The following is a 13,744-nucleotide window of genomic DNA, read 5'->3' as shown; positions in this document are numbered from 1 at the left end:
GCTTTAGCCAAACATTTGGAATTCAACAATCCCTTGTCCAATGTTCTACCTTCAAGGACAAATTAATTTCTGTAAGCCACTACTATAAAGAAATAATGAACTTACACTCGTGGTAACTTTAACATTAAACAAGATAAATGTCTACAAGATAGATAAGCTATCAGCCTGCTTATATGACAGTCCTTGATGGGAGAGGAGTGGCAGAAGGAACATGCAAAAGCCTTTACTTACTGCAAAAGTAATTTAGTATTCACACATTTTGTGTTCACATTGAAATATGTTACCCTTTTCCAAATTCTGCTTCTCAAAACCAGGTAAAGGCATTTTGCAGGTATTGTTTTTCTATACCTTGTCTTGGTCACCATCTAAATCTTTCCGAGTTGCCTTCCGGGCGCTGACTTCGGTAAAAGATGCCATCTTTGCAGTCTTCCTTTTAATTGCTTCCAGAAAAATTTTAAAGAATCTGAAAGAAGCAGCAATGCAGAATGTCACAGCTCAGCAGTATTACAGTCAAATTTCAAGTTGTCAGAAAACTGATTTATTTTGTTTAAGAAGCCAGTCAACTCAAAACAAGACATTCTCTGGTGGATGCAAAAGTACTTCTAGAATAAGGCAAGTAAGTTTTCTTCTCATCCTTTCCCATTTCTTTAGGAATTAAAAGGTTGGTATGACCTCTCTTACAGTCACAGATGTAGCCATGCATCCAAAGCTTGGAACGACAAGCTCGTCTGGACATCAAATTGACCTTCAGAAGAGATTGTTTACGACTGGACTTCTTGCTTTTTTTAAGCCAACGAGCACATGCAAAATTGTTGAATAAAGTAAACCAGCTTGAACTCACGTGGCCTCAAGGAGGAAGAAATCAATGAAGCCTTTAGCCTTTTTGCAAAACAAAAAATAGCTTTCAATAGACCCTTATTATTAAGTGTTTTACTTTTAACCACACAAATTTGGCCAGACATGGGGAAGGATGCATGTGAATAAAGAAAGGTGGGGGGTGGGGAAAGCCAGCCTTTTCAGATTTATTTATTTAAAAAAAAAAAATAACAACAACAAAAAAAGTTTTAGTTCTGTTCAATGAGCACACCAAGGGATACCTAAAGTATTCAGACACTTCTGCTGGTAATAAATGCTTAAGCGTCCAAAGATAAGGAATGAGAGGTTGCTTATATGGCTCTTCTCCCAGTACATCAGAGATCTGTCAAAGATCTGCCCTGATACAATTCTGCACTGTCACCAAGCCACAGATCCACAGTTTTATTCATGACATAAAAAGCCACTGCGTAGATGCTTCTGCAAGCACACCTGCAGGAAGATGTTGCTCTGAAAGCCATAGCAGCACTAATGAACAACATGCAGTGACCCTCAGAGCCCATGGGAAGGCAAAAGGCGACCAAGTATTAAAGTATCTGAAAGCAATCTCACCTTGTTTCCATGAAGTGCAAGATCACCCTGGGCTTCACACACTTCTCCTCTCGGTAATATTCATAGGGCAAGAAATGGAATTTGATTTTGTAGAGGCGATGCTTGTTCTGCTTGCACTTCATATGCAGGGATTCCTCTATCTCAACTTTCTGCAAGACCTACAAAAGCCACAAGGAGGAACGTCACTCCTTTGATGAAGACACTTCATTTACTTCCTGCAGCTCCAATGCTTTCCATGAGAGACCAGAATTACACAAGGCTAACTGGCAAACTTTTCCAGAGGCTTTGTGGCGGCTCCTGGGGAAGGGGACTCTACCCTGCTGCACTCTTTTTGGCTTAAACTCCTCCCAACAATTAACTTGGGCAATACTGGGAGAACAGGCTCACCTCCACGCAACTCCTTCACAAAAGGCCACAATTCTTAGTGGGCCAACAGCTTCATTTTACTGACCCATGCCCACCAAGCATGACAGTATTTCAGGACAGAGCTGAGTCTTAACTCTGTCCTTGCCGCTTTCAACTTCAAAGAGTAAGACAGAAGAGGGTAGGGCAGGCAGGAGAGCACAGGAAAGACTGCACTCCTAGGAAGAAAGGGAGCACAGAATACATCAGACTCATCAGATTTCAGTACGTTCAGTCTCCAAGGAGCCACGCTCTTTGCTTCTGTTGAGCACAGTCGCTTGTACAAGATGAGGAAGGGGTGGGGGACAAACAAAAACGTCTCTACTATGCCTGTCGCAGCCAATTAGCTTGTCTCTTAAAGACTAAAAAAACTCTCCAATTGTAGAAACTGACAAAAACGAGCTTGAGAAAAAAACCAAACAAGGTTATGGCAGCAAACATAAATACTCCCTACCATTATACTACTGCTGTGTATGAACTATCACCCTCCCCCTTTACGTTCTATAGAGAGTTTGCAGCCTGTGACAAAGCTCTACAGGTTGAATTGAATTTAAGTCTCATACAGCCACAGTAACTGTAATTCCCTTTAACGCTGCACTTCCTAGCAGACGTTCCATGTTCGGTACCCAGGAGGTGAAAAGAAAGGACGCTCTCACCTTGCACCCATAAGTAAGCCTTCAAAAATGGAAACTGCTACCAAGCCAGACTGATGGATGGGCTCAAACAGGAAACTGTTTTGCGGACTCTCAAAGGATACACTGAATAGGAGGCTCACCTCAGCTAAGCACACTCTTGTGAGCTGTTTCTTCAGCTGTTTCACCTTCTTGACAGCTTTCTTGGTGCTGAGTACAGGAACACTCATCGTTGGCGTTTTAATATTTGCACTGGCCACCATCAATATTTCCCGCAACCTTTAAATAAAGAATGATCTTTCAAATTAAGTGATAAAAGCACTATGCAATCAAATAAATATCTAGTTCATGTAATTAGGCAGAATGCAGCAACTGCCAGTTCCACCAAGGCCGTACGCGTCAAGAGCTGTGGTTATCGCTGCACTACTCCTTTTCACTTTTCCAGTTCCTCCTCAGGCACAGCACAACAGTAGCTCTACCTCCGCAATTAGATCATCACCCCAATTATGGGAGGAGAAGAGAGGTGATAATAAATTGTTCCAAGAACAGAAGAACTAACAAAGCCCGTTTCCTACGGATGCATAATGTATGCTCCTCATGCTTCGTCCCCCTCCCCTGCTTCTCTGACTTAGCACAACCATCTCCCACTGAAGGCATCGCACACCCATGCGTAAGGCCAGGGCCAGCACCCACGTTATTCAGAGCAAGCTGATGACCGACTGGTAAACCCGTGTGCGCTGATAAAGTCACTGTCCCCATACAGAAGCGTCAGAGAAACCTGGCTGCAATAAAACAGGTCTCTCTCTACATAGGTGGTAATACTACTAAACCTGCGAGATTCCATAGTTGCAGTGAAGTCTTGTGTGTGAAAGGAATAGGTTTAAAAGTTAGCTGGGGGAAGAAGAGGTCAGCAGAGAGCAAACCCACAAAACACCACTTCTTTAGACTTCTACTACACTGACTAAAATACTGAAACAAATAAGCCATTTGCTATTCATCAGATAAGAGTAAGGGGCCTTCACAGATATTTTGTATCTGGAAAATGAACCAAAATAACCATAAAATTGTAGAACGTTAAAATAGTTCTGAACAGGCACAATTTAAAATTAAACTGAAGTATCATTTGCCCCCAAGTTTACACCTATACCTGCTGGTGAGATTAAGCACTGTTACGTAAGTGCCAAAAATGGCACAGGAACCACTGAGAACAGTTTTCTCACCTTGGAATACCCAATGTGACATTCATTTCACCTCTGCCAGCAAAGTGGAAGGTGTTCAGAGTCATCTGTGTGGAAGGTTCCCCAATACTCTGAGCTGCAAGGAGACCCACAGCTTCTCCTGGGTCACAAAGAGATCGCTGCCACTTTAAATACAACAAATCCTTTAACCTGAAGACAGGAAATAAGAGGTTTAGCTCTATGTAGTACAAATAAAGAACTCGTAAGAGACTGAAACATTGCTCAGTCCAATAAAGTTCCCTCTTTCAGCCAATTTCTCCTAGGAGCTTATGGATAAATACACTCCAGAAACTGTAAAATTGTCTATCTCAATCTGATCTGACAAACACAGCCCATTAACACAGAACTGGGGCCTTGGCCAAACCATAGTTTAGCTCTGCAGACAATTGCCAGAATGTTAAAAGAGAGTCCATTCACTCCCACTTGCTCATCTTAACTGCCTTGCTTACCCTAAGGTGTGGCAAGAGCATATTTAAGTGTTACTGTAAAGTATTATTTTATATGCAGGGGGACAGCAATATGTTGCTGTTATTCCATAAAGCCTGTGCCAAAGCCCTTAGCAGCATGGAAAATTCAAGTCTGGAAGAAACAGATAACCAGGGCCTCTCCGCTGCACAGTAAGCACATTTGGCTTTCAGGAACCATTCTGAAACCCAGTACTTTGTTTCGCAAACGTCACAACAAAAACAAGAGTTGATAAAGACTTTTCATCATTAGCAAACTCAGTCCAAAAATAGGTATTTTGGTTTTTGGCTCAGCGCAAAGAAGACACAGAAGTTACTACCTATCAGAAGACAGTGCTGGGTGCGTGTAACTTCGTTTGTTCTCAGATTCCCATTTGGTGATGTAATCTTCGACTCCATTTTCAAATGTTTCTGAAACAGATGCAAAATAAGTATCTGGACGCCAAACACCAAGGCTTGGGTCAGGACACTTCTTTGTCTTCTTCAGATACTTTCTTCGTTTCTTCTCATCGAGTTCATACCACATCTTCAATAACTGGAAATGACAGGAGATTTTTAAGCAGACTGGTTTATCCATAGTAAGACCAAAACCAAGTAACACTGCTTCCACCAGCCATCGAGCAATAGTGAAGAAGGAAAAGATTACCTGCGTAAAACTTCAGGGTGAAAGTAACACATAGCAAACATCTCGGCCACAAATACAGCGTTCTCCATTTTCTGATACTTAACACACTTTCAATCCCAAACGATTTCAAGGTTCTTTACAAACTTGAAATAGTCAGTTATTTATCCATAGTAACCACTCCAGAAACCAGTGAAATCTAATCATCAAGAATGGACTTCCACTCAAGAGTGAACCCCCTTGACGTACTTAAATCTTCACTTCTAGCTGACTACCACCTCGCGTGTCCAAACCCAGCACGAAAAGGGAGCTTCTCTGATTTTCAGCTGTCGACATTCAAGCCCAAAAGTCCAGCAGGGACGTTAAACATAGCTTGCATCTTATGCATGCTTATCGGTTTCATTTCTCTTCTTCACTTTGCTAGTCTTTCAAGTAACATTTCAAATGTTGCATTTAATAAAGGAAAAAGTTAATACTGACTTAAAAAAAAAAATCAATACAGAAAATACTGTTTTACGAAGGAGGAACTGGCTTGAGACATGGAAGTCTGTCCACTGAGCTTTGTAACACACTTAGACAAGATAAACACGTTATCTGTATCTACCCATCTACTGAAAGAAAAAATGAACAAGCAGTAAATGAATCCCCAGGCCAAATTGATTTGAACATTACCAAAAGTGCCAATAGCAACACAAATTCAGTATAGCTGAATAGAAGAACCAGTGATTTGGCATAACATTTGCAGACAAGCTCACAGAGTTATATAGCTCAACACCTTCAACTTGGTTTCATGCTAGCTGTCCACATTCTACCAGCATAAATTCCTTGTGAAAGCAAGGCTGTGAAGCAGCATTTGCACTCTGTGTCCATACACACAATCTTCATTAGAAGCCGTAACATATAGATTAGTGCCCTGATATACAAGAGGCTTAAGCAAGAATACTTTTCTGAAACACTAGGCAGGGCTGGCTCAGCCTTCTGATCTTCCTATTCAAACAGGCTCTCCATCCAGCTAGCAGACATCTGTGCATCCAACAGAGATCTACTCTGTGCACATGGGGGGGGGGGAAAAAAACAAACCACCACCAACACACAAACCAAAAACCAACCCACCACCAAACAAACAAACAGAACCAATCTCCCCAAACCAGCCACAACCATGGGCTGTTTTCTAAAACCAGCAGTTTTACCTTCTTGGCCTCTGCCCTAGCACTAGGGCCCCCAGACTCTAATAAATGATTCTCAGCTTCATCACCCCCACAGCTGACACATGATTCCTTCAAAAGGTAACTTGTATAAGTAGACTGAGAAACACTTCGGGACATAAAAAGCCATTAAAAAAAAAAAATCACTGAATTCTGCAACTTTTTTAGAGGGCTTGCTCAATTCAACTGCTTTTGTCACCTGTAAAGTAGCAGGATCTCTTCCATTTTTTATTTCTCCTCCTGGAATCTGTGCTTTTACACTTGCCATTTTCTTTTGGGAAAACATCAGAAAACCTCCTTCTCTCTGCACAGAGTTTTGGTGTCTGGCTCGCCACTTTCTGATGGCTTTGAACTGCTGGTTAGCTTGGTGAGACTCCATCCTTGCCAAAGCTTCATCCAGATGGTTTGTCTTTAGGATTACCTGTAAGAAATGTGTTTCTGTGATTATTCTTCTCTGTACGCTCACTGTAGCGGAAAAGGCAAAGCAAACTGAAAAGGTCATCTGCTGCCACTCAGAATGTTCAGCTGCTGTAAAGCAATTTTAAAAACTGGTTTTCAACACAACTCAGACAAAAATCCTTGTATCTTTATGTGACTATAGCCATTCTTTAATAACCAGTGACAATACTGGTAAAAGGCAGTTGATCAAACTTGACAGACCAAAGAGTAAAGTCATCTGTGTTGAATCCAAGTGCAGAGTTAGAATAGATGAGAACAGGGAGAGCGCTAGGTGCTCTGTTGTAACTGAGATTGCTTAAATCATCCCACAGACTTAAGATTCACTTCCATGTATTGAATACAATGGCAAATAAAAACATAGGTTAGTCTCAGAGTGACTGAGAGAAACAACTATGCCACTGGATTCCTAACAGATATATGACAGATGTTAACCATGCATTTCAGTCTCCCCCTTCACCCCATACAAATACTTCAGATTTAGGTGTTCTACCTCATAGTTTTCTGCAATGAAAGGAAACTGCTCGGGTTGCAAGAACTGAGTTTTAGGGATATCAAGCCCATCTTCTCCATACAGAAACTGCACCACACTGCCATCACTATCTCGTACAGTCAGGTCATACTGAACTACCAGTCCTTCCAAATGTTTTATGATACACCTGTTCAAAAAAAAAAAAAAGAAAAAAACCCCTGCTGTTAAGAAGCTACAAAACAACAAGGATGATATAACTCTAACATGTAAAATTCTGGAAGCCAAAAATCACACAGACACAACACACAGGTGAAATGCACAATGATATTGCAAAGCTTTCTGCATGTGGCTCTGTGCAGTTTCCTTGGACTGATGTGACTTAAAATGACATAGCAAATGACTCTCTATTTCTGCTGTCACTCTTCAACAGCTGTCTGAAAGGAGGGGGCATCCCTCCTTCAGAACCCCTCACTACCCTCTGAAACAATTAAAGTTCCATCGTCTTCTATATACTGGTGGTATTGCTTGAATAAAGACGAGGGCCACACAATGTGCCCAAGAAAAACAAGTGTTGCCTGGAATTTGTACTTCTTTACTTATGCCAGGAAAAATATTTCTCCAAAAGGAAGAGTTGCTGCTGCCACGTGCCAGAGATAAATTAGAGATGGCAGAGTTCCACTTGATCTAGTCTTTTAGAAAGTCGGCCTTAGAACAAATATTCAACACTCCGACAGTAAACACTTCTAAAACACAAGTACAGTGAAGTTAATCTAAGGATTACAGGCCCTTCTTCCAGTCTACAGTACTCTACAAATCAACCCAAAACGAAACAAAACAAAAAACCCCAACAAACAAACAAACAAAAGGACCTTTTGAAGGCTCAAATTCTAAAAGAAGCCCCTTACCTTTGCAGGTACCCAGAACGGCTGGTTTTGACAGCTGTATCCACGAGACCTTCCCTGCCAGCCATGCAGTGAAAGAAGAATTCCTAAACATAAACACAATACCATCAGCATTCTGCTGAAAAGTACACCAAGACTGGCAATTAATGCTGTTTCTCAAAAGCTACATATGAAAGTAAGGTGAACAAAGTCCGTTTATCTAAAATTGCAGACGCTCTGTATTAAAATATACAGATTTAAATGAACTTCAGTATAAGCACAAGCAGTGTTAAACTTACAGAAGGCTTGATCCCAGTGAGAAACCTGCCCGTCACAAATCCTCCTGAGCTAGGGGAGAAATCGTAAGGCTGGAAACACGGCAGCGATTTGCCAGATGCCATCAGTGGGGGTCTTCGACCCTCCAACTCAATCTGGCCCAGCAAACAAGAAATCTAAACGTGGACAGGGAAAAAAGCAAAAGAAACATCACTTTTCCATCCAACTTTTTGCTCACATAAGTTCAACATTTTTTCCTGAAAAACACAGCATAAATATCAAAATGTTCACCAAATATTCTTTAACTAAATGTTGACAAGTTCATTACATGTTCTTGCTACTGATGGGCACAAAAGACATGAAGATCTCTTCTGGTCTTTTTAAGTTATTCCAGCCCTCTGACTCATCCTCAACATTTCCATTCTCAGTCTGCATGTTTGTTTTCGTACAAGGAGAGGTGAAACTAAAAAGATCATAAATATTTTTTAGGTCCCTACGTAACCCTCACCACCTCTCCGCACTGGACTAAAAACCGAACAAAGAAACCAAAACAAAACCCTCTCTCTCTTGAGCTTTGGTCATTCTCTCTCCTCAGAGACAGAATTTTAGATGGCCTTTTTATACACTGTTTCTTGCTTGGTGTCTGTGTTGCAGAAGGCAAAATGGAAAAGCATCCTTGCTATTTCTACCAAAATCAAAGTAAGATTTAGTTGTTCCTATTCAGTAGTTGAAGAAGGAAAAAGAGGGGTCAGCCTCCAACAGAGGCCAGGAACAGTTCTCCTGCAGTAGGTTTGTTTGTATAATCTGCAGCATTCCTTCTAAAAACAAGGTCTGCTGTTTCTATAAATCCTGATGTACTGAGAACTGATTCAAAAATAGAGGGTTATAACAAACATTGACTCTCCTCCATCACCCACTGAGGTTTTTATTACATTCTTCTAAAATTTTTTCATGCCAAAGGCCTCTATTCCCAAAGCCCAGAGCAAAAATCTTGCTTTGGTATTAGACATCCACACAAGAGCTTCTCAATACCTTACATTCTAGGACAAATCACATCAACACATGTAGCTGCTAAGCATTCTAGCTGCCATTACCTGCATTGTATTTACAGTGGACCCTTTGGCTCCTGACTGTACCATCAGCTGCAAATTGTTCTCTGGAAAGCTCCTGTGGAGACCAAGGGGCATGCAAACCTAAAGAGTTGTGGTGGGGTGAAGGGAATAAAATCAAACCATTATTAATAACAATAATAAACCAAAGCAATTCCTGTTCAAGGCTTTAAGAAAAAAAAACAATGAGTAATCACAAACATTCCTATTTGTAATTTTAAAAGCATCTTAGAATATTAAGCCATCTTCTCATTCAGGGAGGACCAGGTTGAGGTGGCGAGGCAGTATGGGAAGCCTCATGCTGGGGACAGATGGAAAGTTTCAGCCTCCAGAACAGTCAGGCACCCCTCATCAAAATTAAATTAACTTCATACAAAAGTCTCCAAACAAGGTTAGTATACACAGATGCCTCCATGCCGACCTTGTTGATTTCATTGTTGTAATTGTTTACTTCCTCCTTGAATTTCAGATCAACCATGTTAAAATCCCTCTGGTCTTTGCAGAGATGGGCATCCTGCCATTTCCCTTGGACCTCCTCGCATGATGCTGTTTCTGGCAAAGTAAGAGCAGCTCTAACAGCCTGAAAGTAAAATATGGGGGGTTTTAGGTGCTAAGCAGGCATGATTAAACAGGGCTGGATTTAAAAATTTTTAATTATGGGGGGGGGGGGGGGGAAGAAGTCCTGCAAGACAGACTTACTTCAATACCACGCTGGCTTGACTTTTCAATGATTTTTTGTCTTTTGTGGTCTGCTTCAGGTTTAACCAAAATATCTTCCATCCCTGTTAAAGAAGAGAGACAGAGAACATGATCTAAACTGAAACAGAATGGAAGAAGGAACCACATTTGGTGTCAAAGATTTTGAGAGCAGAGCGCTGGAAAAGAAAGTCACAGTTAAAGATACAATAATTGTTAAAATGAGGCTAACTCAGGTTTGACAACAACAAAAAAAAAAATGCTGAGTGCTTTTTGAGGGAGAAGGCATAGGCTGTCAAAAAACCACACATCAACTTAGCTAAGTATTAAGGGTGCAAAATCAACTCCCTAACTTAAGAAGTCTTAACTTCAACATCATCTACAAAATCGTAGTCTGTGCACTTGCACAAACAAATGTGTTACAGGCCAGCCACATCAAACTGCTGCTTCTCTTCCATTTGCTTCAAAGGTCCTATCAGCTGAACTTTACAGAATCTGTCATTTCCTAGCTTTTTTTTAAAAGATAAACTAAAAATACAGACCCTTGTAACGATCGGACCAGGATAACAACAGTTCAGAACGAATCGAAGGTTGGAACCCTAACTCTCGTAAGCTACTTGTAAGGGGTGCCGCAAGTCATTAAAACGGTCACTGAAATGGCTGGAGCACATGATGGATGAGGAGAGGCTGAAAGACGTGTTTGCCCTTTAAAGATACAAGCAAACAAAATTTCCTTTAAAGAGCAATGTATATGATGTAGCGCTGGCACAGGGACCCAGAGCAGCTGTACAATCAACATCCCTGGAGATACTCACAGCCTGACTGGACAAACCCTGCGCAAGCTCGTCCAGCAGGACTTGCTATGAGCAGGGAGCTGCATTAGGTCACCTCCAGAGGTTGCTCCCAGGTTAAGCATACAGCATTTGTAGGGGAACAAGCGGGACACTTTACTAGTGAGTAGCACACACCTTTACAAGGCAAAGGAGCCTATGGCCCCATCGCACGTCCCTTTATTTTCACTCTTTCTGTCCAGCCCTGCTCTCCCTTCCCCAGTACAACCTTGTCTCTTCTACTTCATCTCCTTCTCCCAAACCTTATCCATCTCATCCCACAGTCTCACTTTGCTCAGTCCTGAATCATCTCATCTTCACCAAATCCCAGTATCCTGCTCCAGTCCCACTTCTCTTTTTCTGACGTTTTAACTACCTAGTGATCCCAGGCTGATTATCTTTTCCTAACTAGTTTTTGCACCCTGGCTCTCAAGACATATTTTCTGTGTCTTACAGACAATTAATCACCTTCCTCACTTCAAAAGATCTCTTTCCCTTTTTCTTGGCTCACAGCAGTCTGTTGGTTCCTCACTATTGCTGTCTACCAGTTGACTGTGTCTACATAACTAAGTCATCATATTGTGCCCTCAGATAAAAGCCACTTTAAACCCTCCCACTGCTATATACTGTAAGTATTCCACTAGTATAAAAACATCTTGTAAAGCTCTACATGGTAACTTGAAATATTTCAACCACTGCAAGAGGTGAGAGTATGGTAAGGGTCAAATTCTTGTTGTGTGCCAAGTGCATTTTTGTATGAGTTCACAAAACTGTAATGAAATCCAAACATTTACCAAAAGATTTACAGCAGAGCAAGGTATGCAAGATTTGATTAATAACCCCTCGAAGTTCTTCCATCTAACTTTATCAGTTTTTCTGGTTTCTGTGCAACAGTTCTCTTTCAGAGAAGTAAAAATAACAAAGACTCATAGGAGGTTTTGATCTAAACAAAATTTCAACACAAGACATTTAGACTGTGTACACTTTGACCAGGCAGGACAGAAGGGAGAACTTCACAGAATCACAGAATGGTAGGGGTTGGAAGGGATCTCTGGGGATCATCTAGTCCAACCCCCCTGCCCAAGCAGGGTCACCTACAGCAGGCTGCACAGGACCGCGTCCAGGCGGGTCTGGAATATCTCCAGAGAAGGAGACTCCACAATCTCCCTGGGCAGCCTGTTCCAGGGCTCCGTCACCCTCACAGGGAAGAAGTTCTTCCTCACGTTCAGATGGAACTTCCTCTACTTCAGTTTGTGCCCATTGCCCCTTGTCCTGTCGCTGGGCACCACTGAAAAGAATCTGGCCCCATCCTCCTGACACCCACCCTTCAGATATTTATAAACATTTATAAGGTCCCCTCTCAGCCTTCTCTTCTTCAGGCTGAACAAGCCCAGCTCCCTCAGCCTCTCCTCATAGGAGAGATGTTCCAGTCCCCTCATCATCCTTGTAGCCCTCTGCTGGACTCTCCAGTAGTTCCTCATCTTTCTTGAACTGGGGAGCTCAGAACTGGACACAGTACTCCAGATGGGGCCTCACTAGGGCAGAGTAGAGGGGAAGGAGAACCTCCCTCGACCTGCTGGCCACACTCCTCCTAATGCACCCCAGGATCCCATTGGCCTTCTTGGCAGCCAGGGCACACTGCTGGCTCATGGTCAACCTGTCATCCACCAGGACACCCAGGTCCCTCTCCACAGAGCTGCTCTCCAGCAGGTCGGCCCCAGCCTGTACTGGTGCATGGGGTTGTTCCGCCCCAGGTGCAGGACCCTGCATTTGCCCTTGTTGAATTGAACTTGATGGACACACTCAAGATTATACTTTCTCTTTTTGCTTAGAAGGTAAGCTATGCACCAACACCAGGATCAAAAACAAACAAAAAAAAAGATAAAGAAAAAAAAAGGTTGCCAAACAGCTATCCCACTCAAGGACAGTCTTCTGGAACTTTATGTGCAGAACTCTTAGCATATATTATACCTAACAGCATCCAGTTTACACCTCAGGAGGTGCTGCACTACAACACGAGTAAAGTAGTCCTTGTGTTACTCACCCATTGTAAATCCCCTGTAGAGCTGCAGATAAGCAGTAAAGAGGCGTCCTAGACATGTTAGGACTGTCCCACTGGTTTTACCCCCATAGATTTCATAGCAACAGTGGACCAGGCCATAGGCAGAGCTCCCAAAGTGAGCTTTGTCCAAGACTCCACACAGTAATTCCCCATTTCTAATAATAACCTGAAAAATAAAACACGGCTATTCAGGCAGATAGAACTTTTGATCTTATTATGATCTCCACAGGTTTTTATGTGTAACCTACACAAAATCAGGTGTACTGCTGAACAGTTAAATACAGTCAGATTATCTATACTTTCAGAATTTATAGCAGAAAACTTCTAACACCATCTATATTTTTCCACCTATGAAGTCAAACAACGAAGACACGTGGTCAAACAAAACCAGATGGAATCCGTATCCGTCAGGATCAGAATAGAGGTTTTCCCCGACCCCCAGGCCTATCCTCTAATCGCCACCTTCAGGCAGTAACTGTTGCCGAATTTCTGTTTTTAACTTTGTCATCTGCCTGTTTCCCTTCCCATTCCTCTACTCTATGCACAATTTTATTACAATACAGCCCAGCCTTCGGAGCTGCTTCTGCCCCAGCGTACCTGAGATTCACACATTGAATCAAGATCGAGACATCTGTTTGCAGGACCCTTTACCCAGGCTCTTCCACCAATCTTAGCTTTCCCAGTCAAATTCAGCGGGACATGGTTTTCTGGAATGATGTTTATTAACAATGTAGAAACAACCTACAAAGAAGCAGGAAGAGTGGCAGAAGTATTTATTTCCTATATTCCCTTCTCAACATAAAGAATTTGGTATGGAGGAGAAAAGCAACATCTGAAGTACTTTTTCCACTGAGACCAAAGCTTTAAAAGCTTGGAAAGCTGAAGTTTACAACACAGGAATATCCTCTTCCTACTCTAGCCTTTGAAACACCAATGAGCCGAGACACATAATTATTCAGAAACATATGGCATCA

General features: G+C 42.0%; 1 protein-coding gene across 1 annotated transcript in view; it reads right to left on the bottom strand.

Moving 5' to 3' along the window:
• The window catches only part of POLR1A (RNA polymerase I subunit A), a 37,025-nt gene that overhangs the window by 8,119 nt on the left and 15,162 nt on the right, over positions 1–13,744 (bottom strand). The window contains exons 15-28 of the mRNA XM_075420325.1: positions 13,368–13,511; positions 12,753–12,936; positions 9,882–9,964; positions 9,604–9,762; positions 9,168–9,266; positions 8,097–8,249; positions 7,822–7,904; positions 6,938–7,103; positions 6,188–6,409; positions 4,482–4,696; positions 3,680–3,847; positions 2,603–2,738; positions 1,426–1,583; positions 349–463 (exon numbers count right to left, since the gene is read on the bottom strand). Coding sequence (XP_075276440.1) covers positions 349–463; positions 1,426–1,583; positions 2,603–2,738; positions 3,680–3,847; positions 4,482–4,696; positions 6,188–6,409; positions 6,938–7,103; positions 7,822–7,904; positions 8,097–8,249; positions 9,168–9,266; positions 9,604–9,762; positions 9,882–9,964; positions 12,753–12,936; positions 13,368–13,511 — 2,085 coding nt within the window. The remainder of the gene's footprint in view (positions 1–348; positions 464–1,425; positions 1,584–2,602; positions 2,739–3,679; positions 3,848–4,481; positions 4,697–6,187; positions 6,410–6,937; positions 7,104–7,821; positions 7,905–8,096; positions 8,250–9,167; positions 9,267–9,603; positions 9,763–9,881; positions 9,965–12,752; positions 12,937–13,367; positions 13,512–13,744) is intronic.

The sequence above is a fragment of the Opisthocomus hoazin genome, chromosome 5, assembly GCF_030867145.1.
Source record: "Opisthocomus hoazin isolate bOpiHoa1 chromosome 5, bOpiHoa1.hap1, whole genome shotgun sequence".
Classification (NCBI taxonomy): domain Eukaryota; kingdom Metazoa; phylum Chordata; class Aves; order Opisthocomiformes; family Opisthocomidae; genus Opisthocomus; species Opisthocomus hoazin.
This window is presented reverse-complemented; position numbering and strand designations above follow the sequence as displayed.